Source organism: Pristis pectinata, chromosome 3 (genome assembly GCF_009764475.1).
Source record: "Pristis pectinata isolate sPriPec2 chromosome 3, sPriPec2.1.pri, whole genome shotgun sequence".
Taxonomy (NCBI): domain Eukaryota; kingdom Metazoa; phylum Chordata; class Chondrichthyes; order Rhinopristiformes; family Pristidae; genus Pristis; species Pristis pectinata.
Window position 1 is genome coordinate 123759544 of NC_067407.1, and position 23810 is coordinate 123783353.

Genomic DNA, 23810 nt, shown 5'->3' on the forward strand with positions numbered 1-23810 from the left:
AATGCTACCTTTTAAACCAATAGGGTATTTACTTCCAGGCAATGTGCTACTGCAAAATGCATTAATTGCCTGTTTGATTGCATTGACAGTCAAACACCATCCAGATCACAGTCTTATTTTCACACATCTCACTTGCAAGCGATGAACTTTAAGGATGATTGCATTGACCAGTTTTAACCAAACTTGGCTCAATGGAGACATGCTCCCTTTATTAAAACCACCTAATGTACATTTTACACCACAAACCCACCTACAGCACTACTGGTGCAGGGTGTCCCTGTTCATTGACAGATACCTTCCAATAATCCTCCAATTTTTTTCTTTTATGCTGCCTTTGAACTTTTTCCCTTAAATCTGGGAAGTTAGATTGGGGAGATGTCCAAACCCTAGTTTAATCTGGTAATGCCAAGGGAGCTATGGAGAATCTCCCAACCAAAATATGCCGAGCTTTTATTCTGCACTGTTCCTTGCACACTTATGTAATCTAGTTGGCATTCACTGAGATCTTTACATCACTGATAGCCCAGGACAGCAAATAAACTTCCTGGAACCAAACTGAACAAGTAGTTGAAAGTTAAAGGTAAATAAAGAAATTATAAAGCTAAGAAATCCCAGTATACCAAGTCACCCCTAATCTGCCTAAAATTGTAAGTCAGTCCAGATAGTCGGATGCCAACCTGACAACAAGTCAGTTTTTGCATGACAGGTGCTAGCATTAATAACATTTGCATGTATTAAAGACCAAAACTGGATCAGCCAGGATCTCGAATAGCAGAACATGCTCGGGTGCCAATCGACCTTTTCCTGCTCCCTTTTCTTACGTAAAACCAACATAACAGTTAAACAAATAACTTATCAAATTGCACAACTGCGCAAAGGAAAATGCAGGGTTAAAGAAACATATTTTAGTTGGGAGAGAAACTCCCTTGGGATTAAACTTAGGTTTTTGAACAGCTCCCCAGTGTAATGGTCCATTTGTATCCTGCTCTCAAGATGCAGTTGTTTGAATACAAGTGCCACTGTTTACAACAGGGTATGTTAAGAACCACTCACTACTCATGGAAAACTATTTGAAAATACATTGTGTTTCTACATTACTCTTTTGCTCATTCATTTATTGCTTCAATCTCTTTCTGTAAGTTATGCACTTCATTCTTTACCCATAAAAGTCTGCAATTATCTTGGCCACACCGATTCCACCATCAAGATTATCTTTAAGATTTAAGATCTGTATGGTTCTATACAGTATTCTTACATAATCCATAAAAGGCAACATTAAAAAGGCACAAGTGAAGAGCTTTGTTGTTTATAATGAGATCAGGTACATATTTTTCCTGCGAGAAGACCTACCTTGCACAACTTATCCATTAATTCAAGCTTACGGTTGATGGCGGCAATATTTTCTAAGAAAGTAGATTGGAAAAGGATGCAAAATACACGCTCGGAGAAGTTGACGATCTGAGCTAGTTCATAGAGAAACCTGAATGGAAATGAATCACTAGTCATATTGCAAATCCATAATGAGCGAATTCCAATCCAACCACAGCTCCCTCCCTCATCTATACCAACCAGCAACAGAATACCAGAACCAAGTAATTAAAAAGTAAATGTTTGCAGTTGAAATACTACTTGAGAAAACTTACTGCTCCGGTTTATCCAAAGGCTTGGCGTTATCTTTATCTTTGGAGGATTTGTGAATCTGCTTTTCAATTTTCTCCAACTCTTCATGTTGTGCTCTCTGTGTACAGAAGAAAAGTTTATCAGAATGATGTGAAAAGCACTAATTTGGAAAGTTTGAACTGCAATCACAGCCTGCATTTTTGTAGCACACTTCCCTTCTTTTACCACCTCAATTAAATTGTCAGATCTGTCTTTAGACAAACTTCATCCCCATTTCAATGATTATTTCTGTTCAAGTGAATTGATAAAATGTTCAATGTTTTGAGCTGTGAGAGCTGTGGTATACGGACATCAGTGGCAGTTACTCAAACAAGGCTCAATGACAGGTGCTGGCAAATTATACAGCTGTGGGTTAAAAAAAGCTCTGCATTTTCATCAAGACCAAACTTGTCCAATACCACAAGGTTGCATTGAAGACCAGGGCACCCTGCTAAGTTTAAAGGTCCTCATCTGGCAAGCATACTTACAGCAATTCTAGCTCAGTCTGCAAACATCCTCAGCGAAAAGTTTAAATCCTTGTACACTTTTCTAAGTGGACAACCACTAAGAACCCAAGGCCTTCCAGCCCTTCCAAATTCTGTTCACAGTCAATAATAAACCACCAAAGTAATCTGGAGCAATTTTAAAAGACTTTGCAAATAACTTTATTTGCACTTGACTGATATGAATGCACATTCACTTTGGGCTTATGGAATTCACTTCAACTAAAAGTCAGCAGGAAGCTGATGGAATAGGATCTGATGACTATTTTACATCACATGTAAATTTAACATTGAGATCTCTGGAAAGTAGAAAGGAAGAAAATGGCCGGACTGGCAAAGCAGATAGCCGATCTGATCTGTCAGTCCCTATGGATGAGAAAGATTAAAATAACTCCAAAATAACTCCAGTTTGTACGTTCATGTTCCTGGACGTATTTTGACAAGGAGCTCCCAGCGATCTGCCCTTCTAAACATTTGCAAATAGATATCTTCAGCTGAAGCTTAGAAGGAAGGTGTCTATGCAAAAGGAGCTACGATAGTATCATCAAGCTGTAGTGACATCAAACAAAACTTTGGGTTGTCACGAGTATGAATGAGAATCATCAAGGGCAAATAGAGGTAGAGAAAGACTCGAGAAGATAAAAAGAAAAATAATGGATTGATGCAAGGAAGAGCTGTAAGTCGACTTAATGGAGACAAAATATGGGCAGTAAGGAATGCAGATCTAACCTTGGAAACGAAAATTTGCATGAGCTCTGCACAGTTAGTGTTAGATGTGAGGAAGAAAAGCAAAGAATGCACTGGGTCAATGATCAGAGGAGTTTGGCACTCTCTACCCTTCAGGATCATTTGGTTTCAGGGAGTGCTGCAGCTGGATCAGGTGGTGGAGGAGACAACAGCGAGTCTGGAGCCAGGATTTGGTTGCCTTCAGGACATTGACACATTGATCCAGATGAAGGATATGGGAAGGAGTGACCCTGATCTCAAGGGAACGCATACTCAGCAAGCTGATATGAAGTGGGCTAATGGCTTGAAACCAGCCATGTGTATTGGAAAATTTATGACATTGGAAAGAGGAACATAGAGCTTAGAAATGATCCCTGGGGAATGGCATTCATTGGCAAATAGTGTTCAAAGTGATTGCAGAACAAAGGATTGTTGTGACTTGTTTAACCACAGATTTCTCAAAATAAAATGACTTGGAACTGAAGAGCTTTTAATTAAAAACACTACTGCAGAAAGCATTACATTCCAAAGAAAAAGTGACGCAGATATTGTTCATCAATAAATTACAAGACAGTCTGCAACACAGGAAGACAAATATGCCACTGGAACCTTTGAGCACATCAGCACAAGAGTCATATATTAAGGACAAGAGATTCCAAGACATTTTCAGGAATGTACATTATTCACAGGGATCAGAATTCATAATACATTAACATGACTATAACCGTTCACGCTGATTATTTCTGTATGACTGTTACATTATTTAACAGCTTCAATATGGAGTCCTCCGTTCTGAAAAGGCAGTATTACTTTATAACAGATGAATGAATTGAACTGACTTGATAATCTCCAGCATCTTAACTGAGTGTATTACCTCAAGTATTACCAGTATATTACCAGTAACCTCAAGCAGCAGAGGGAAAACGGAGACCAGAACTGTAGAGACCTTCAAAGTTTTAGTTGACATTGCTAAACCAAAACAAATATTTCTAATAACTAAAGAACCACGTGTGCCACATGTGATGTAACACAAGTGTGCCTTCCTTTGCATTTATTTCATTAGCACAGCATTAAATTAAGCAATCAAACCATCAGGACCATCACTTCTTCCAAAAAAATAAACTTAATATTAACTACTACTTAAAATATCAATATGGTTCTGGAAAACATGGTGATAAGTACACTTATGATGCAAGTAAAGTTGAAGTTGAGTTTATTGTCATTATGTACAAGTATGTAGAGGTGGAATGAAAAACTTAGTTGCAGCAGCATCACAGACACATGGCATCATAAGCACAAAATGAGGCCATTCCTACAATCGCTTCAGCTTACTTGTGGGAATGAGGACAAAGGTAGGGTCTCTTTTTCCTACATTAGTTCTTCCATTTTCTCTTTTGCAGGTTTGACCTGGATGAGCAAAAAAAAACACCAAACTGCTGGAGGAACTCAGCAGGTCGGGCAGCATCTGCAGAGAGAAATAGATAGTCGATGCTTTGCATCAAGACTCTTCATCTGGTCCAGATTCAGTCCAGATGAAGGGTCTCGACCCAAGACGTCGACTGTCCATTTTACTCCACAAATGCTGCCTGACCCTGAGTTTCTCCAGCAGTTTTTTTTTGTTCCAGATTCCGGGACCTGCAGCCTCTCACGTCTCCACTATTCAAGCAGAGTTAGTTTTAAGTCTTTATAAGGTGAATATTAAGAGTGTTGTGAAATAACTTATACTTAATTGTGCTTTTAAAATAAATATCCCTTCAAAAATAAAATAGAAGGCCATCAGTCAAGTATAATCAATGAAAGCTCACAGCTGATGCATTAACAACCTGCGGTAAGAAGTCCAAAATTGGAGCAGCATATGCCAGCGTACAAAAATGTGGTATTCAGTTTCAATTATCAGCATATTATAAGGAGCAAAAAAAATCCCCTGCCTCTTGAAGAAATGCAGACTTCTTTTCACTTGAGTTGAGAAAATCAAGGGGATGACCTGACGTGACCTTGGGAAAGCTGCCTGATCCTCTTGCCACTACGGGTCTGGGGTATTCACTAGAAAAAGGGAGATGGAGACTTAGCCTAATCTCCTACTAGTCCCTACACTGGGATACAAGCCTAAATTTCGCACTGAAAATCTGTTCTGGGCTTCGGCTCAGCCTGCAGCCCAGATCTAGGAGTACCTACAACTGAGCCAAAACGATACTCATGGGCATAAGAAAATCCATTACCACCATCTCAACTGCCATTTTTATGACAGGACAATGCATGGAACGGTAAGATCTTAAAAATGGCTGGAAAAATACATATTTTTTTGCTACATTAGGCTGGTTTCAGGAAAGGGAAACCTACTTTATATTTATTGAATTTCTAACTTGACAAAACACGTTTGTATTTTTATTGGGGAGAAATTCACAAAGCTGACCAGAAGCTACTGCCAGGGTTAGATTTCATTCCATTCCTTTCTTGTGGATTTTTATTGCGATTGTGTTACTAGAGGAACTCAGAAGCCGTGCCTGCCCTCCACCCCGAGGGGTGGGCAAGCCGCCCATGACCACTCCCGTGGGCCAGGCAGACTGCCTGGGCCTGGAGAGTCTGAACCATTTCAAGTCCAACCAACCCTACCCTGTGTGCTCCAAGTAGCTGACCCAGCCACAGCATGAGAATTCCATACACACTAGTCAAATAGCTTCATTATTGCCTACAATACAGCAAGAAAAAAAAACACCTATGCATCAAAAACAGAGCTATGGAAAATTTCAACTTCTACATCAACAATGGTTCAAAATAATATTAAGTCTAATTTACATCTCGGAGGAACTGTTTTTTTTGAAAAGAATAACAAGGCAGCATCAAGAAGAATTTTCCATGCAAGCTAGTGACTTTTCCTCAGTCAGTGGACAAAGAGAAAACACTGAATGAAATGATTTACAAAGGCTCATCACAACCAACATTAAGTGTCAAAATTACCCTGCAGTACTTCTACCACATGAAATTTCAAAACAGTGGTGTCTGGGTAGAGAGCAATGAATTTGTAGGTTTTTTTTAAAAGGTAGGGACATACTTACCTGCTAACGGTAATCTTTAAAACTGCATTCTTGCTAAACTACGATCTAACTTTATAAACTTAATTTCATTTAATCCCAAAAGCAACTATGAAAAGAGGGGCTGGAAATTGTTGGCAAACCAGTATGGAATATCCATGACAGTGCTTTTCCTCTGCACTACACAATTGAATTTTCTCAATAACCTGGTTTCTAGATGCTGATTTGCAACGACCACCCCCCAGCAACCACCCCCCCCCCACCCCACCCCCCGACAGTGTTTCCAGGTCATCTTTATGCAGAAAGAAGTCTCTCCACTGCACAGAAACATGGAAAATAGGAAGAGGCCATTCAGCCCTTTAAGCTTGCTCTAGCATTTAACACCATCATGGCTAATCATCTACTTTGAAACCCTGCTTCAACTTTTGCTCATATCCTTTGATCCCTTTAACATTAAGAAGTGCATTCACCACCTCCTTGAAAGACTTGGCCTAAGCTGCCACATGTTAGAGAATTCCACAGGTTCACCACCTCCCGGAATATTTTTCTCTTGATCTCAGTTCTAAATGGCATCCCCTGTATCCTGGGGCTGTGACCCTTGTTCTGTATTCCCTAATCATTGGGAATATTCTCCTTTAAATAGCCTGTCTAGTTTTGCTAGAATTTGGGAGATTTCTATGAGATTGTCTTTCTTCTAGATTCCCATCTCTCCTTGTGCTGTCATCCTGGAAATCGACCTTTGTTGTACTCCCCCTGTGCAAGAAGAGCCATCCTCAAATAAGGAGACCAAAAATGCACAAAACTCCAGCTGGGTTCTCACTAAGACCCAGTAGGGCTGCAGCAAGACATTCTCCTATACTCAGATCCTCTTGCATTGCAGGTTAACATATCATTTACTTTCCAAACTGCTTTCTGGACCCGAAAGCTTGGTTTCGGTGACTGGCGTACAAGGACACCCACCACACCTCATCTCCATTCATATAACAACATTGTTTTTAAGAATGGCGTATGGCCTCCTTCTGTTTAATTCAAGGGCAGATGGCCAACAAGCTTAGAAGTCAGCACTTGAATCCAAATGCAGGCTAATCCTCTTAGGTCACCTACTTACAACTAGCTCCTCCCAATACCCACCACCATCTCTCTGCATCTTCAGGCCCCCACATTACCCAATCCTAGACTAATCACAATCCAGATATCCATTCCGATAAGACAATTTAAGCCTAGATCAATCATTAATCCCTCTGTCCTATACATTGACCCTTGAATTGCCAATACTACCCCCAAACCGCTCCCCCAATTTGTAATGTTGATCTCTGTCCTCTATTGAGATCTTCTCCATTTGGAAAACCTCACCTACCCCAGTAACTTCGCTAGATTTGCACAAGACAGACATCCACGTATGTTTAGTTACGCGAGGCCTGATCTACTGTTGACAATGCCTCACCCACAAGGGCTTTCCTTAGGACGGAACAGAATCTTGGCCACAGCAGCTCACAGTAATTTGTAGGATGCAAGAGACTGCAGATGCTGGAATCTGGAGCAAAAAAAAAACAAACTGCTGGAGGAACTCAGCAGGTCAGGCAGCATCAGGGATGGTCGATGGTTTGGTTCAAGATATTTTTTGAACCAAAAGATATTTTTGGTCTTGATGCAAGGTCTTGACCCAGAATGTTGACCATTCCTTTGCCTCCACAAATGCTGTCTGACCCACCAAGTTCCTCCAGCAGTTTGTTTTTTCGCTCACAATTTGTGCTGTGAAAGCAAGATGCCATGAATTGCAAATCATCACATACTTCAAGATGACGTGTGCTGATGTGCTATTACCCTCGTTCATAAAGGAGCTGATGGCAAGGTGTACATCAAAAAAAATGTTGGATACGCACCATAAATAAAGCCATTCTAGATTTGTCTTAAGCTACAAGATTTATGGCACTTTGCATGTAACTCAGCCTTAAAAATCCACAAAGACTGAAACTATGGAGTTTCAAACTTGCAGACAATTATTCCAAGATGTTTTCCCAAAATTTGCCTTTCCTTCCAACATTTATTTCCTCTTTCTTACTCAATACATTCTTTAATTCCCTTACTTTGTTTCTCTTTCTGCATTTAATTCAACTTTAATTCACTTTTATCTGCTTCTGTTGCACTTAATTCTTTCTCATTCTTACATTTTCAGTCCTCAGTAAGAATTTTCATTCTTAAAGGGCAGGCACAGAGGTATAGCGGTTAGCATAATGCTACTACAGCACCAGTGACCTGGGTTCGATTCCCGCTGTCTGTAAGGAGCTTGTACGTTCTCCCATGACTGCATGGGTTTCTTCCGGGTGCTCCGGTTTCCTCCCACATTCCAAAGACGTACAGGTTAGGAAGTTGTGGGCATGCTATGTTGGCGCCAGAAGTGCAGCAACACTTGTGGGCTGCCCCCAGAACATTCCACGTAAAGATGCATTTCACTGTGTGTTTCGATGTACACGTGACTAATAAAAATCTCTCATCTTATTTTCATGGAAATTCACAGAACCACGCTCGTATGAAGTCTCAAGTGACCTAAGGACCTCGCTGTGCCGACATCAATTCACAGCTCCTATGAATTGAAGCACAAAAATTACCTGAAGTGGAGTGACAAATTTAACTTGGGCCATCCCAAGTTGGCCAAGTGTCAGGAAGTGATGTTGCAGCTTTATAAAATTCTAGTTAGGCTGCATCTGGAGAACTGCATTTACTTCTGGTCACCCCATTATAGGAAGGATGTCAAGGCTTTGGAGAGGGTGCAGAAGAGGTTTAACATGATGCTGCCTGGATTAGAGAGCATGAGCTATAAGGAGAGGTTGGACAAACTTGGGCTGTCTTCTCTGGAGCGGCGGAGGCTGAGGGAAGATCTGATAGAGGTTTGTAAGATTATGAGAGGCATAGATAGAGTAGGCAGCCAGTATCTTTTCCCACACGGTTGAAATATCTAATACCAGAGGGCATGCATTTAAGGTGAGAGGGGGAAGTTCAAAGGAGATGTGTGGGGCAAGTTCAAAGGAGATGTGTGGGGGAAGTTCAAAGGAGATGTGTGGGGCAAGTTCAAAGGAGATGTGTGGGGCAAGTTCTCTTCCCCCCCCCCCCCCCCCCCACTTGGAGTGTGGTGGGTGTCTGGGATGCACTGCCAGGGGTGGTGGTGGAGGCAAATATGACAGGGGTGTTCAAAAGGCTCTTAGATAGGCACATGAATGTGTGGGAAATGGAAGGATAGGGACATTGTGTAGGCAGAAGGGGTTAGTTTAGCTGGGCATTTGACTACTAATTTAATTAGTTTGGCACAACATCATGGGCCAAAGGGCCTGGTTCAGTGCTGTACTGTTCTATGTTCTATCCAACACCGAGGTGGCCTTTTCTGTAGTTTTCATGGATACAAAATGAACAGCAAAGTCAAAATCCCTGCAGTACAGAATGGTTAGTGCTTGAGTTTTCCAATTTTAACCAATTAGGAAAAACTCACCAAGACTCGGTTGCTATCTCTACCCCACCCTCCTAAATAAAATTGTTTCCAACCACAAACATCAACTGGGCAGAGTTCACGGTCATTTTCTTTTAAAATGTTACATGGCTCTCAAAATGCTCGCACGATCTACTGACCGATCATGCGTGTTCATGGAACACACTGCTTGCTGGCCTGATGGTGGATGGAGATAAAGGCTGGAAGAGCAAAAGGTGAAAATGGACCAAGAAGAAAAAAAAGTGTTTATAAGGAGCATTGAGGTAAAGCTGGAATTGGTCTACAATTGTTTCTGTTAGTAAATTTAATTGCACTTCTTAGAAAATGAATGTCATTGTTCCTAGTTTGTCTTGAATAACTGAAAATATCCAAATTTAGCCAAAATTAAAGAAAAACATTTCTGACATGAATCAAGCCCTAGGAATAATTGTATTTGCAATTATAACCCAATATCACCACAGCATATCATGCCCTCAGGAACTCTGAAGTGCTTCCCAGTCATTGATGATGGTGGATCATCTTTGGTTGAACCAGTGGTAACCCACCTCCTGGATCTACTTTATCTAGATGTAGTGAGCCAATCTAATTGCATCCGAGAAGCCTCTCAGAAGGTTGAGAGGGCTTTGACTAGCAAGTATCCAAGGTCCCATCCCCTAGTGAATGACTTCTGAATAAATTCTTAAATAAACATCTCTATCACTGACATTAAGAACTACAAGTACATTTCAATGATTAAATTAAAAAATATTAAGTTTTCATGTTCCCTGTGATTGTGGGGGTTTCTCCCAGGTGCTTCCAAAGGTGGCAAATGCCCTCCTGTGTCAATAACAGGTTAAATTACTAACCAATAATTAAAAGTGTAACAACTCAAACACTTTTTCTCCATGGATCTGACAACTCTTGCAATATATGGGGTTACACCAGCCTTGCCTGGCTTCAGGCTTCCTGTACCCTGCCTTTCTCCACAGTAAGTCAGTGCTTGACCACTGTGCTCAGTGGCAAGTCCAACAGCAGCGATGTGCTGTGATGGTCAAGTTACTTGACTAACAATGATTCTGGACCTTTGATTTGGAGACAAGCTCAAATCCCACCATGGCAGCCAAGGAATTTAACTTAGTAATTTGATGAAAACTTACTAGAATTTAAAACAAAAGACCCATGAAGTAAAAGCATAAGGGAGGTGATCTACACATTTCCCAGGTCACTCTGTCACTTCCACTAGTTTTGTTTGCTGCAAGGAAGGAGCCCTCTCTCCCCACTACAAATATTTCCAACTCGACTGTGCCACACATTTGTTGAACTATAGACAGTCTGTCTTTATCCTGAATACTTGTGGCTTATCATCCTGCATGAAATTATCCTGAATTCCAACTAGCAAGTTACTGGTATCCACTTTGAAGTCCTCTCTTTCATCCAAGCTATGAATTAGGGATTGACGGGTAACAGAAGGTACAACTGTGACTCCCGATCTCCAGTGACCCAGACTCGGTCCTGACCTTGGGTGATGCATGGAGTTTGCACGTTCTCCGTGACCACGTGGGTATCCTCTGGATATTCCAATTTCCTCCCACATCCCAAAGACCTGCAGGTTGCTAGGTTAACTGGCCGCTGTAACTCGCCCCTTGTATGAAGGCAAGTGATAGAATTCTTGGTGGAGGGAGGAAGGAAGGGGAGTCGATGAGTGCTTGATGGTTGCCGCAGACCCGATGGGCTGAATGGCCCATTGCTATGCTATTCAAGTCCACGACTGTCATGCTTGACCCAGCCCACAACTCCCATTCCCTTCTCCACACTTAACATTAACAGCCATGCGGGTCCAACAACCTCGTGACCTCCCTGTTGAAGCCATCCTGCAGCGCAGAGCAGGCCAAGTGACTTGGCAACCAGAGACATTTAATGCAGTTGAAATGCATTTTAAATCTATAATAAACAAAAACATTGGAACATGCAGAAATAATAAATCTCATTAAAAACACATGTAATGAACTGAAAACATTAATTACGAAAAACAAACCACAATTTTTCCATCCAGGTTGGTGGCCTTATGCAGATGAATGGAGCTGTGCTCGATATGCCAACAATGACTGGCGTAAAGCTGAGGGCCCAGAAGTGAAATGCGTCCAGTCCCTGGCTCAGGTTGATCGCAAACAGCGGCAGACCTACAAGCCATAATACAGTGCGCACGTGCAAAAATCATGAACTCACTGAGGTATCTTTTCTTTCAGACTCCTCTCAAAGGTGCAAGCATGCTTTGGGCCAATAAACCCACTTCAGCGTCTGCAGCTTCAGCACATCAGCCTGAAGCAGACAGCAAGGGTTAACTTCAATTTACAGTGATGTCACTTCATTTTACCAATACCCATGTTTAGGAAAGCATGCACTTACTGCCAAGACACCCACTGACGACGTATATTTACTCAAGTCTACACAACCCTCCATGTAAATGCGAGGAAATCTCGAGAGGAAAATTTTGCATGATCACAGAATACACTTATTATAAAAGAATGCGTTACTTCATAATTATTTATGATTTATAGCCACTGTCTGAATATTTAGGAAGCATTTCATCTTCTGAATGATTTACCCTTTCCACTTTTATTATACCCATATGGTCTAAGGTTTCTCTGCAGACATGATACATCCTGGCAATCTATTTTCTACCCCTTGCCAAAGACATGGTCATCTGGTTTAGTTTCACTGAAAAAGTAAACAAGGCAATGCCATCTTAGAATGGGAGTAACATTTCCAAGGCTTGTATTCCGTAGCTCAAAACCTTATGTGCAAGACCGGTTCACAGTTTACAAAGCACAATGTCAACTGGCAAAAGTGTTTGTCTTTATTAAAGTACTCACTGGGATGAAAACATGTAATTTCCCTGGAATGCAAGAGTTTGCAAAGAATAAAAACACAGTAAAATTAACATGTTCTTACTATTTACCTGCCTTTTCTAGGCAAACTGATTTTAAATGAAAGATTCATCAATTTCATTCCTGACACCATTTCAAGAGTTAATCATTGGGTATGAACATACAGCACTGCATTTGTCTCCAACTTACATCTGCCACAAAACAAACCATTTCTTCTGCTCAGAGTGGGAATCTGGCTTCCCATCATCTCTCGGCTATTGACTGGATAAAGGGAACTGGTTCCCTCTCATTCCCACCACACAACAACCCCATCCCACTTCATAACAGAATTTAAATTCCAGTGTTAGCTCTCCTTCTAGATATCTTGCCTTTCACTTAGCTATCAAGAGAGTGGCTGATGGAGATTGGCGAGCTTCTTTCCAAATCCATTCCCAGTCCTCCTTGCGGTAGCTACTTGGAACTACAAGTTACCGCACATATTGTATTATCTTGAAAATTCTTCTCCTTTCCTCTCTCCTGATTAACTTTGTTGAGAGACATTTATAGAGTGTTGGAGGTACTGTATCACAGAAAAGATGTTAAAGACAGGTTTCTCCCCTCAGATGGGTGGAAAAGGTTATATTGCCACTATCTGAAGATTTTTCTGCTCCCTTGGCCAGTATTTAAACCCCTCAACTAATAACTACAGTGGAGGCTATCTATTTCCCTACTTACATAAATTGCATGTCGTCTGTCCCAAATCACAATCATCACTTGAGCTGATTGCAAAACCATTTTGGACTTGGAGTTGTGAAAAACACAATGCTAATTACAAAGATTTTCTTCAATCTGCTCAACATTGGTCATACCAAAAACATGGCAGCATGAAGGATCCAACATGGTCATTTCATTGTCAAATCATTGTTATTGATGCCTTTAGCACCACAAGTATCCCGACCTCATCATATTCTGCTTCATTTCCCCTTCCCCATTAATGTTTAAACTCTTTCCCTGATGGCATTTCCTACTGGGCTGAAATGCACACAGCTATTTGGTATCTCAACCCAGTCTCAGTTTCAGTCTAGACATATTGCATGAGAAGGTCATGCAAACACAGCCCCTGTTATTCCCGAATTCCTCACGTACATTCTTTCCAGCAGGATTCATTCACCAAAGGCTTGATTTTACCCATTCCTGGTTTCAGGAGCACCAAGGCTAATTGTACCTCCACAGCGACAGATTATGTAGAGTAAACCAGGAATCCAACCTAAATCCTTTTTCTCCTAAATTCGTAACATAAACACATTGGCCCATAAAAGTCATAAAAAGACCAATTTTTCTTTTAAAATGTCATCCATACTGTGGCATAATTAACAATGTCCAATGAGAAATATTTAAATGCCTAAGCAATCAAGAAACAAAACTTGAAAATCAAACAATTTGAGTGTCAACATGACACTAATACAACATGGCCACTTTTGGCACATGGGTTTTGAACTGATAGCCCAAGTTGGGAGAATCCCTGGATTTGAGCCGAAATTGGTAAACACCAAAAGGATCAGGGTGTAAACTGGAATGCTCCTTACACCACTGGAAATTTTATAGGGAGGTGTTGGGTAAGCACCATGGGTCACACACTTAAATTATTCTATGTGCCTGTGATGCTGCTACAAGGAAGTTTTTCATCGTACCTGCACCCCGTCATAGTTGTGCATATGACAATAAACTTGACTCGACAGAACACAAGTAACGACATGGATTTCTTTCAACAATTTATGAAAGTATTCAGACTTACAATAACCTACAAGAGCTCTCAGAACCGGAGGGACAGCTCCCATCATCTTCAGGTCAACAGATACGAGAACTACTCTTTAGCTCCTACTGACACACACTGTGCTCTTATCAGAGCTGCCAAATCACTTTGTAAAAATTTGGTGCATGGAAAACTGACAAGAATAGCAAGGCTACCGTTAGTTTGCAGCTAATTCAGGGAAGAGTAAGATGAGTTGCAAGGAATATTGATTTATGACAAAAATCACATGAAATGGATGAGAGAGAGAATCCTTAGGAAGGTGATGTGGACCACGTACTGGCACACTGTAGATGGGAGTGGGGGGAGGGGGTCAGGGGAACAAGACTAGGTGGAAATGATCATTCTCCCTGCAGGAACAGAAAGGCTCAGCTATGATCAGGTTTATAATGAAGTCCTGGAAGGGGGGTGGGGGTGGTGTCCAAGAAGATGCAATTCTTATTTCTCTCATCTGCTTGCAAAATGAGCTCTTTATACGCATCCACCAGAGAGTCATCATGATCATCATAGACGAGAAAGTCCTAGTAAAAAGCTAGATTGTTCTTAAATGTAGGAGGACCTAACCCCAAACGCCTGGCAAAATTTGGAATCTCACCCAATTCATTATTTCATGACATTTATAAACAAATATTTGATACAGTTAAACATCAGCTGGCAAACACATTAGCTTCCTCGATGTGAAAAAGCAAAATGCATTTGGACTGTGCATCCAGAATATCTGCAATAACAGCTACTTCACATACACCAGAAAAACAATATGGTGTGGATCATGTTCGACTTGAACCTTGCCTCCCATTCAAGCCCGTACAATCCCCACGGCCCTGCAAGTCCAACCGAACTCAAGGATTCACTGCAGTAGCCTACTCAGAACAAAGCAGTCCACAGCCAGCAAGCAGACCTCCCTGAACACACTGATGGCCTTTTGACGCTGCTGTCAAAGGCCTTTCCAACTGTTGCTAAACACCACCGATAATTGGAGACATTTAAGAGCTGAAATAGATTTAATATTTTGAAAAACATTGACACATCTAATTGATGCAATTCTAAAGCATTAATATTAGTTAAAATTGAAAAGAATGCTTGCCTTCATTTATCGTTTTAGTTCAGGTCAAATGAATGGGGTTACTCCGGATAAGCCAGCCATCCCTGGCAAAGCACCGAGGGGCCAGATGCAAAGTCCATGCAGTCCCTCAGCTCAGTATCTTAAACGTCAAAGCTAGCAGCAGAGGACTAGTTCAGCGCACTGACATCTAATTGCCCATGTGTTCCATACATCCATGTTACAGAACTACCTTCATTAGGGCATGATTTGACCCACTAATCTACCCAGGTACCCTCAAGAATATCACTCCCTTCTTAAAATGTTAGCCTTTAAGTACCTGAATCATCTTCAAAACACTTCACAAATGCATACATTTAATTTTCATCCTATTTTCGAGTTAACTTTCTTCAACCCATTACAGATCAATAATTGGAAAAGATTGCATGGATAGATTACAAGTAATTATTAGCTCCTTTATATAGGTCTCTTCACCAAAAACATTAAATCAACATTCCTGCTTGTTGTCAATAGTGAAAATTCCACCTTGAACTCTGTTTTACTGCAAACATGCCAGCAGCCAACTTAATTGGTACCTATACTTCCCATGGCCTCACTCATCCAGTGCACAACTTGGGAGTTATCCAAACATTGCTTTTACTTGTGGGTCAAGGAGAATGGAGGAAGGGAGATTTCAGGAAATCAGAAATTAATCATAGTGGCTATGAATACATAGTTAACCTTCCAAAACCTTAGCTACCCTCTCCCACACTAAGCTTCCATCTCTACAACTGTGCACATTTGGAACAGCAAGGAAGTCACCAGGCCCACCCCACTCCAATCACTTCCTAACTCTTGTCTGTAGCCTTTTAGGTTAAGGCTCCTCTCGTGCTCATCCATGCAGCTTTTAAACATGATGAATGTTTCCACCTCAACAATCCTTTCAGGCAGCGAGGTCCAGATCAGTAAAAGTCCTTTGGGCAAAATATTTCTTGTTCAACTTCCACCACCCCTCCCTCCAGCCCCCCGGTCCTTTCACCTGGCAAGGAGAAGGGGTCCTGACTCTTCATTCCCTTTAGGCTCCCAACTTCGTATAATTAATTAAATCTCCTCCTGGTCTCTCTCTTTCCATCCCTCCCCACCCATCCCCTTTCATTCTATTTTGCCCCTTGACTGCACTTTTATTAAGGTCTACAAAAGCCTTTGCTCTGGGGAAGCTGACACACATTCTCCTCCTGCTGGGTATTCATTCTTTTTCAGTAAAAAGCAATTCAAAACACATTCCTGTGCACAAATGTTTCAAGAACTCAAGTCATTATTCCAGAGATTTACATTTTCATTTTCTAAAACTGTCAGAAAGTAGTGATTGTTGGTGCAGAAGAGACAGACAGCTAACCTTTGTAATTTTTTGCAATCAAAATCATTAACGTTCTGTCATAATGGTTCCATGGTGCACCTAGTCTAACCTGTGGCTAAAGTAGTCAGTTCAAAGCTCCCCCGCTAAGTTGAAGGAATCAATGGGACTGCAGTCTTGCCCGAAATCAAACCAGACGAGATGCTGGAGGAATTCAGCGGGTCAGACAGCATCGGTGGAGGGAAATAGACAGTTGACGTTTCGAGCAGTCCAGATGAAAGGTCTTGACTCAAAACATCGACTGTCCATTTCCCTCCACAGGTGCTGCCTGATTGCTGAGATCATCCAGCATCGTTTGTTGCTCCAGATTCCAGCATCTGCAGTTTCTTGTATCTCTAAAATCAAAGTAATATTATATCTGGGGATTGGATTCAAAATATTTACTTTTTTTTTTAACAAAAGAAGTTCCATCTTTATCTATGCTTGCTCCTTTAAGATTACCTCAATTTACGATTGTTGCGTGTACCGTCACTGAGTGGCACCTCTTTTAATGTGATTGGACCAGAGTTCAAGTTTGGGCATAAAGTTCTAGACTTCGGGAGACCTCTGCTGGAATTATTCTTGGACTGTGCGGTGAAGTGGTAGTAAAAAATAGACCAGAAAGGGCACTTAACTCATCCAATTATCCAAAAATAATTTTGAAGAAATTGTATTTTTAAAGTATCAAAATTTATCGCCTGGTATTTCCATCAGGCAGTGTCAACTTTCTGCATATTACATAATTCAACTAGGAAAGGAAAAAGTATTCAGAAAGTTCAAAAAAAAACTTACTGTGATCTCCAAAATCAGAAAGACTTCCCTGTCAGATTCCATTCTTGAGCACAAATACAGGGAGAATCCCCGACATTGGTGGTAACTTGCAATGGTGTGGCAATCTGGTCACCACTTGAGGATTTTCATTAACCCCCACATGGCCTTTAGATGACCTGCTTGCCTTGTGCAGAAGAACGCCTTCACTGTACTTGCAAAACCTGCTTTAGTGAACTCAGAGACGATCTGTCTTATCTGGCCCAACGATGTCCTCTAAGTAACATGCCTACTTGACTTTCCAATGAATATCTCAACCCTGTCATCACCCTGTTGCAATCCCCAGCATGATAGTCCTGGGTCATAACCCTCACCTAATCAACCCCTTTCCATTGATCTATTAGAGTCAGAGTCAAACAGCAGAGACACAGGGCCTTTGTCCCAATGAGTCTATGCTGACCACGGTGCCCATCCACCTAGTCCCAATTTCCTGTGTGGCCCATACCCCTCCAAGCCCATCTGAATCTACCACATTAGCTTAAATTCCTCTCTTGACTACCAATTCGTTCAACGCCATCCCCCCTCCACTCTCACCAGCTCAACCCTGGCCCTCGTCATCTCTTTGATCCCTGGGACTTTGCCTGAAAACACTCAACTGTTTCGCAAGTATCCATTGCTGTTTACTAATATGGCCTTTCACCCATTTGCCCTTTGCCCCATTTTTCTTGGGATCATGGAATACATTTTTAATATCAACAAGTACCTCATATGCTCAGGTGACACCCTCCAAAAGTAAAGTGCTCATGCACTTCCCACCAATCCCATTATCCCTTGATCCATGGTGTACAAAGATCAGAATTGAATATATACATTGATGCAATGTGCAGTCATTGTCAGTGTACAATCCCAAAAACAAAATCACAATATTGTGAGAATTACCCACCTCCCTCAATTGTATTTTTAAATGTCTGACATCCGGATATTAAACTAGTCTTAGATTCTCCGGCCAGAGGAAACAGCTTCATGTCATCGACCTTCTCATAATCTAAATGTCAGTGGAGTCATCGACCGATATTAATTGTTGCTCTTCTTGAAGGAGAACCTCCATATCTCAGGAGTTAATCCAGTGAATCAACATTGTATTGACTCCAAGGTATGTGGATATTTTGAGACAAGGTAATTAAATTGTCAACTATTTAGGGATGATTCGAGTTTCTTTCAGTGCAAAGAGAAAAACTTCACAGAAAAGGGAAACCAAAAAACTATCTTAACAACTTTGATGCTTCCTGGAAGTTACCCTTATGTAAACATATCAAACACCTGGAAAGCCCTGTTAAAATCATTTAAAACCAACAGCATGGGGGAGATAACCAGTTGAAGCAGGTTTTTTTTAAAAATCTAGCATGCCATTTGGGGAGAAATATCTCCGAGTTCTTATGTAGCGTTTTCATTTGCTTCTGCACAGGCCACAAGACTGCTCACTACTTTAAGCTTTTGAACTACATACATACCAGAATTATATTGGGACCTTACACATGACATTTGGAGTGAAACTCAATATTATAACGTGCAATTGTGAAAGTTGCCACTGAAAAGGAATGCGTTCAGAGTTCAGGCACCCATTTGCGCACAGAACGATTTTTGAGGTCAGGAATAATGCTCCCAATTTGGTCGGAAGTGCTGTGATGAATTAAACTTGAAAATTTTGTATGAAAATAGGTCAACACTCAGTAAATGCTCAATGGTGCCCCTTAAATGAAGCGCGTCAAATCTGAACCTTTTGCTTATTTCCACAGGCTACAAACATTAACCTTCTTACATTCCATAAAGCATATATGCATTTTAGCTAACTTATTTCATACAACGTCCTGTGTTAACCTAACATAACTGGACTAAATTAAAGCCTTGCAATTAGGATTCTGCAACCAGTCTAAGAATGAATACAGAGTTAGAAAGTGGCAAAGTGTTTATGCTTTAAATTTCCTCCTGCTCTAGCATGAAGAATAAGCAAAGAGAATCAGATTACCTCAAATATAGGATTGTTTTGGAATGAAACAGTAGCTCAGTTACGAAGCAAAATATGCATCCCAGGAATCAATTGCTACATAAACTAACATGCAACTTTGAGCAATGGGGGTTAAATGCCTTGTTCCTGACTGCTCGGATCCAAAACCTCGTGGCCACATTGTTGTCTTTTGATCCTTTGGTCGCAGTACTTACATTCTCATACAGGGCTTGAAGGGTCTCCAGGTCAACCACGGAATTGTCCAAGTTCAGAACAGCTGCAGAAAGGGACAAAAGGAAGAGTTGTCAAAACTAATGACAAGTCAGTGGTGAAAGGTTAATAAAGCACAAAGGTGTTCAATGGCTGTGTAGGTGACCTGCTGGTCAGATGGGCTTTTGGAGCTTTGGCTGCACAAATGTTTGGGATTGTGCTGTGGCAATACTTGCAAACACAAGACACTGGTGGGGCCAGGTGTCAGTAACTGAAAATTTCCACCACACACGCAGACACACACGCTCCATTATCACAGCCAAAGCCAGAAAGATCAGAGGGATGCCACAGACGAGGCTTCCCGGAGAATTAGAAAAGCAACACCATAACAAAACGAACTCATTCTCATCTCTGGTCGGTGTCAAACCCAAGTTGACTAATCCCAAACTGAATTACTCAGTTAACTTCAAAACCTTGACAAGGGTCAAGTCCTCGGCACATAAATCTGACAGTTTTAGTGCAGATTTTGAATATTTCATTCCCTTTCCCACAAATTTCCACGATGGGAGGTCTGGACTTCTCACGCAATCACCCATTATTAATCTGATTGCAGTTACGCCTGTGGAAATCGGCGAGCAGACGTTTAATTCAATTAGTACATTGACACCCAGCAGCATCGTTGCAATGCATACGTCTGTATTGGTGCAAATTAGGCTCCGTGCACCCTGTGCAAGTTAAATTGTGGAAGTGGCTTGTACTTATAAAACTTTACAATACTGCCTCAGAGTTCAGCAGGCCGGTGAGCAATACTTTTATACATAATTATCCCAGCAGCAGCACACTGCTTAATCACATAAATTAAACCATGCAGCCTGCCTTCTGAACAGGCTGCTTTCACACATTTCAGTTACAGCTTAATTCCAGCCAGGCCTGTGACACATACAATTACTACAATTTAATAGACAACCGGGGAAGTGCAACACTGCTGCAACTAGCTCGTGTGACATCTTCAAAACCCCAGAACACTGATTGCGGTACTGTGCGTTAACCACTCACACCAACACACCCACCACCTGCCTCAAACATACAATCACAACCACAAATCCTGCCCAAACTATTACAGATGCTGGGTAAGAATTGGCCATTTCTTCTCAAAAGATCCTTCTCCTCTTGGAACCGTCAGCTCACCATCCCCAGAAGGAACAGGTTCCTTTTGAACTCTCAACTCCTAAATCTTACTTCAAGTGACAGGTCTTCATGCAGGAGCTCAGCCAGTGTCAGCAGATTGCTTAAACATGCTCCCCTTGCCTTAATACAACATTTCCTTGCACTGGGTGATATTCCCAATGCATTGAAGTACACACACCAACATCATTGTGCCCCCACCCCAACGGCCTTACTCTCAGACTTGCTGCAGTCAGCCAACTAAGCTCATGCCAGGCTTTGATCTAACAAACTTGCAAGCTCTGCGCCCAATTTATTTCAGTTTTTACTCATCTGAGTGACTTGGGGAGACCACTGTCATTTTAGGTTTCATCTTCAAAGCCAGGTTAGGGTTTTAGAGTAAACCATTTGACTCCACAAAATTAAAATTTAAAATATTTTTAATGAATGTGACCAAATGGTAAAATTACTGAGAAACTTTCAGCAAAACTAAGCTAACCTCCACACCAAAAGCATTGACTTATTATAGATTTCTCAACAAAGCAGATTTGAAGATCATCCAATTTTCTTTACTTTCATGTGTCGAGTTGTCTTCCACCTTTTCACAACTTGATACAGCTGGGCTACAGAGCTTCAGTTTGATCTAGAAGTTGCGAAATAGCTTAGCTCTGTCTACTACATGATGTTTAGCTGTGTATTGTAACTTCTCTCAGCTGGTAACTCATCATCTTTAGGCATGCCACTTAAACCAGGTTTGATAGTAATGGTAGAGTAAATGATATGCTGGGCTATAAGATTACAGACTGGGCTGAGAGCCACGTTGTCATCTCAGAATTTGGTGACAGACAGTCTGCCCAGTTTTACTTCCTTTCCGATGGAACATGGAGATAATAGTGGCAAGTTCAACCCTTCAGAGGGCACTTAACAGGCAACATGGGGTGGGTATGTAGGCCTCACCAGATAAGGATGACAGATTTCCTCTCTAGAAGGATATTACTGAGCTGTATGAATAATTCAGCATTATTAATTCATTCCTTAAAATAGTTTCAGGGTCAACTTTATTCTTCAGCACTATTGCACTTATCAAGCTTAGGTCCCATTCAACCTTCCAGGATGGCTCCGGGTAGCACAATCAGAGTAACAGACAATGCAAAGGTGGACAATTAATAAAGACTTCATGGGAAATCAATGGGCAGAATGTGGCTGTGAAGATAACTGCTGCCATCTGGAGTACACTTGCCCAGTACTGCAGGGCTTCAGATTAAGACAGCAAATGCATATATTCATTGGAAGCACAGATTAGACTCTGAAATGAAATCCTCACTAATGTTTGTTAAGAGATTCCTTCTTGAGATTAAAAAAAAAGACACGATTACACAGAAATCACTTCAGACATTTCAAAGAGAAAGATTTGCCAAATATTAGTATGTTGTGCAATATTAATTTTTCTCAAACTTTGCAAAAGTCACACAGGAATCTCAAGTGTTAAAGACACCCTAAAATACACAATCCACAACATTAATTGAAATGAAGAGAATGTTAATAAATATTAAGTACAAACCTCAGCAGAGCATTAAAATGTATATAATATCTTACAAGTATTCTGCTTCTAAATATCTAACCATTGTTTACGCATCACAAAATTCTTTATTATACTCATTAACAAAACTAATATTCAAAATATAAACACTAATGGTTTGACATCTTCACTGATCACCAAGCAGAATGGAGAGAAGCCCAAGTGCACCATGTTCACAATGCTTTTCCGTTTCTGTCCCCCCACGCAATGCCAACTCTTACCTCAGACCATCTCGACTCTCCTGACATCAGGGATGGGAAAGCTACCAATCTCCAGAGAAGCAGGGATCTAATTTAAGGGGCAAAGTTGTGCTTCAGTGCTGACATTTTAACTTCTGGACTGCTTGACCTCATTGCAATGGATTCTCTAACCTGTAAACTACTCAGCTGTTAAGGCTCTTGAACTATGGGTCATAATTCCAGAATAAAAGGTTTTACAAATGAGAAGCATCTTTACAGAGAGGGATGTAGATTGTAGGACTTCTCAAAAGCCAAGAGAAATGGTGCCTTAATCGTCAGGTACATTCAAAGATGGGATCAACAGGCTTCTGGGCATCAAGACAATCAGAGGACATGTGAATCATGGCAAAATGGACCTGAGGCACAACAACAGCCATGATCTTAATGGCTTCTGCTATGGGATCAAGATGGTGTATGGACAACTCCTGCCTCTAGTTCTTGCCCCCTCACCTGAATGCAGATTCTCAGCCAAATTAATGAGAGACCTCAATTCATTTAGCACATTTGCTGGGGCTGCAGTAGTTTGTTGCTCTCGTTTATTTAGGATTGCCTGTTTATATTTTCTTCTAAGAGGGAACAAGGGAGGCTTTGTACAGTAATCTCACTTGATACTAGATTTGACATGAATGCCAACTGCCGTCAAGAGCTCCAGGCCCTCGTGCCCAGGGAGAAGAGTCAGAAGCAGTGTTTACAAAAATATTTGTACAAATAGATAAAATTCATATAAATACAACTATAAAAGCCATCTTTCAAGACAGTTTATAATGTAATAAATCCCTGCCATGATATCCCTCTCGTTGGCAATAAGCCAAACTCATTCGAGAGATTTGTTAGTTCCTAAAAGTATAGAAGCATTCACTTCTCTGCAGATAATGGCCTTAAAGTAGAACCATTCAATCCACTTCAAAGCAATCATTTGTCATGGCAGCAGTAGAGCACAAGAATTATGACCAATTTGCAAATCCATTCCCTCGATAGGGGTGAAAAAGAGATCCTCTAATTGCAATTTTTCAAATAATGTACAGCTATTTTGCCTACCTCCAAGTTTTAAGCTTAAACCCAGTCCAGACTAATAGGATGGAGGTTTCCATTCCTGATAGCTACAAAGGTCCCATTTAGCACACTTAAAATTTAGTGCACTGTTGATCTCAGTTACACTGGGGACACCAAAAAAAAAACAGACCAAGCAATTGATTTACAGAACACCTTGTTCAATCCACAAGCGTGACCAAGATTCCAGTTGCCTGTTACTTTAATTCTTCTTCTCACTTCTACATCTTTTCCTTTGGATTCCTGCACTGTTCAAACAAAGCTCAACACAAGCTAAAATAAAAACGCATCAGCAGGGCAACCAAA

The 23810-nt window shown here is 41.0% G+C and overlaps 1 protein-coding gene across 1 annotated transcript in view; it reads right to left on the minus strand.

Moving 5' to 3' along the window:
* The window catches only part of fmn2b (formin 2b), a 370539-nt gene that overhangs the window by 151467 nt on the left and 195262 nt on the right, over positions 1–23810 (minus strand). The window contains 3 exon segments of the mRNA XM_052012981.1: positions 1351–1480; positions 1644–1738; positions 19478–19539. Of these exon segments, the coding sequence (XP_051868941.1) occupies positions 1351–1480; positions 1644–1738; positions 19478–19539 (287 nt within the window).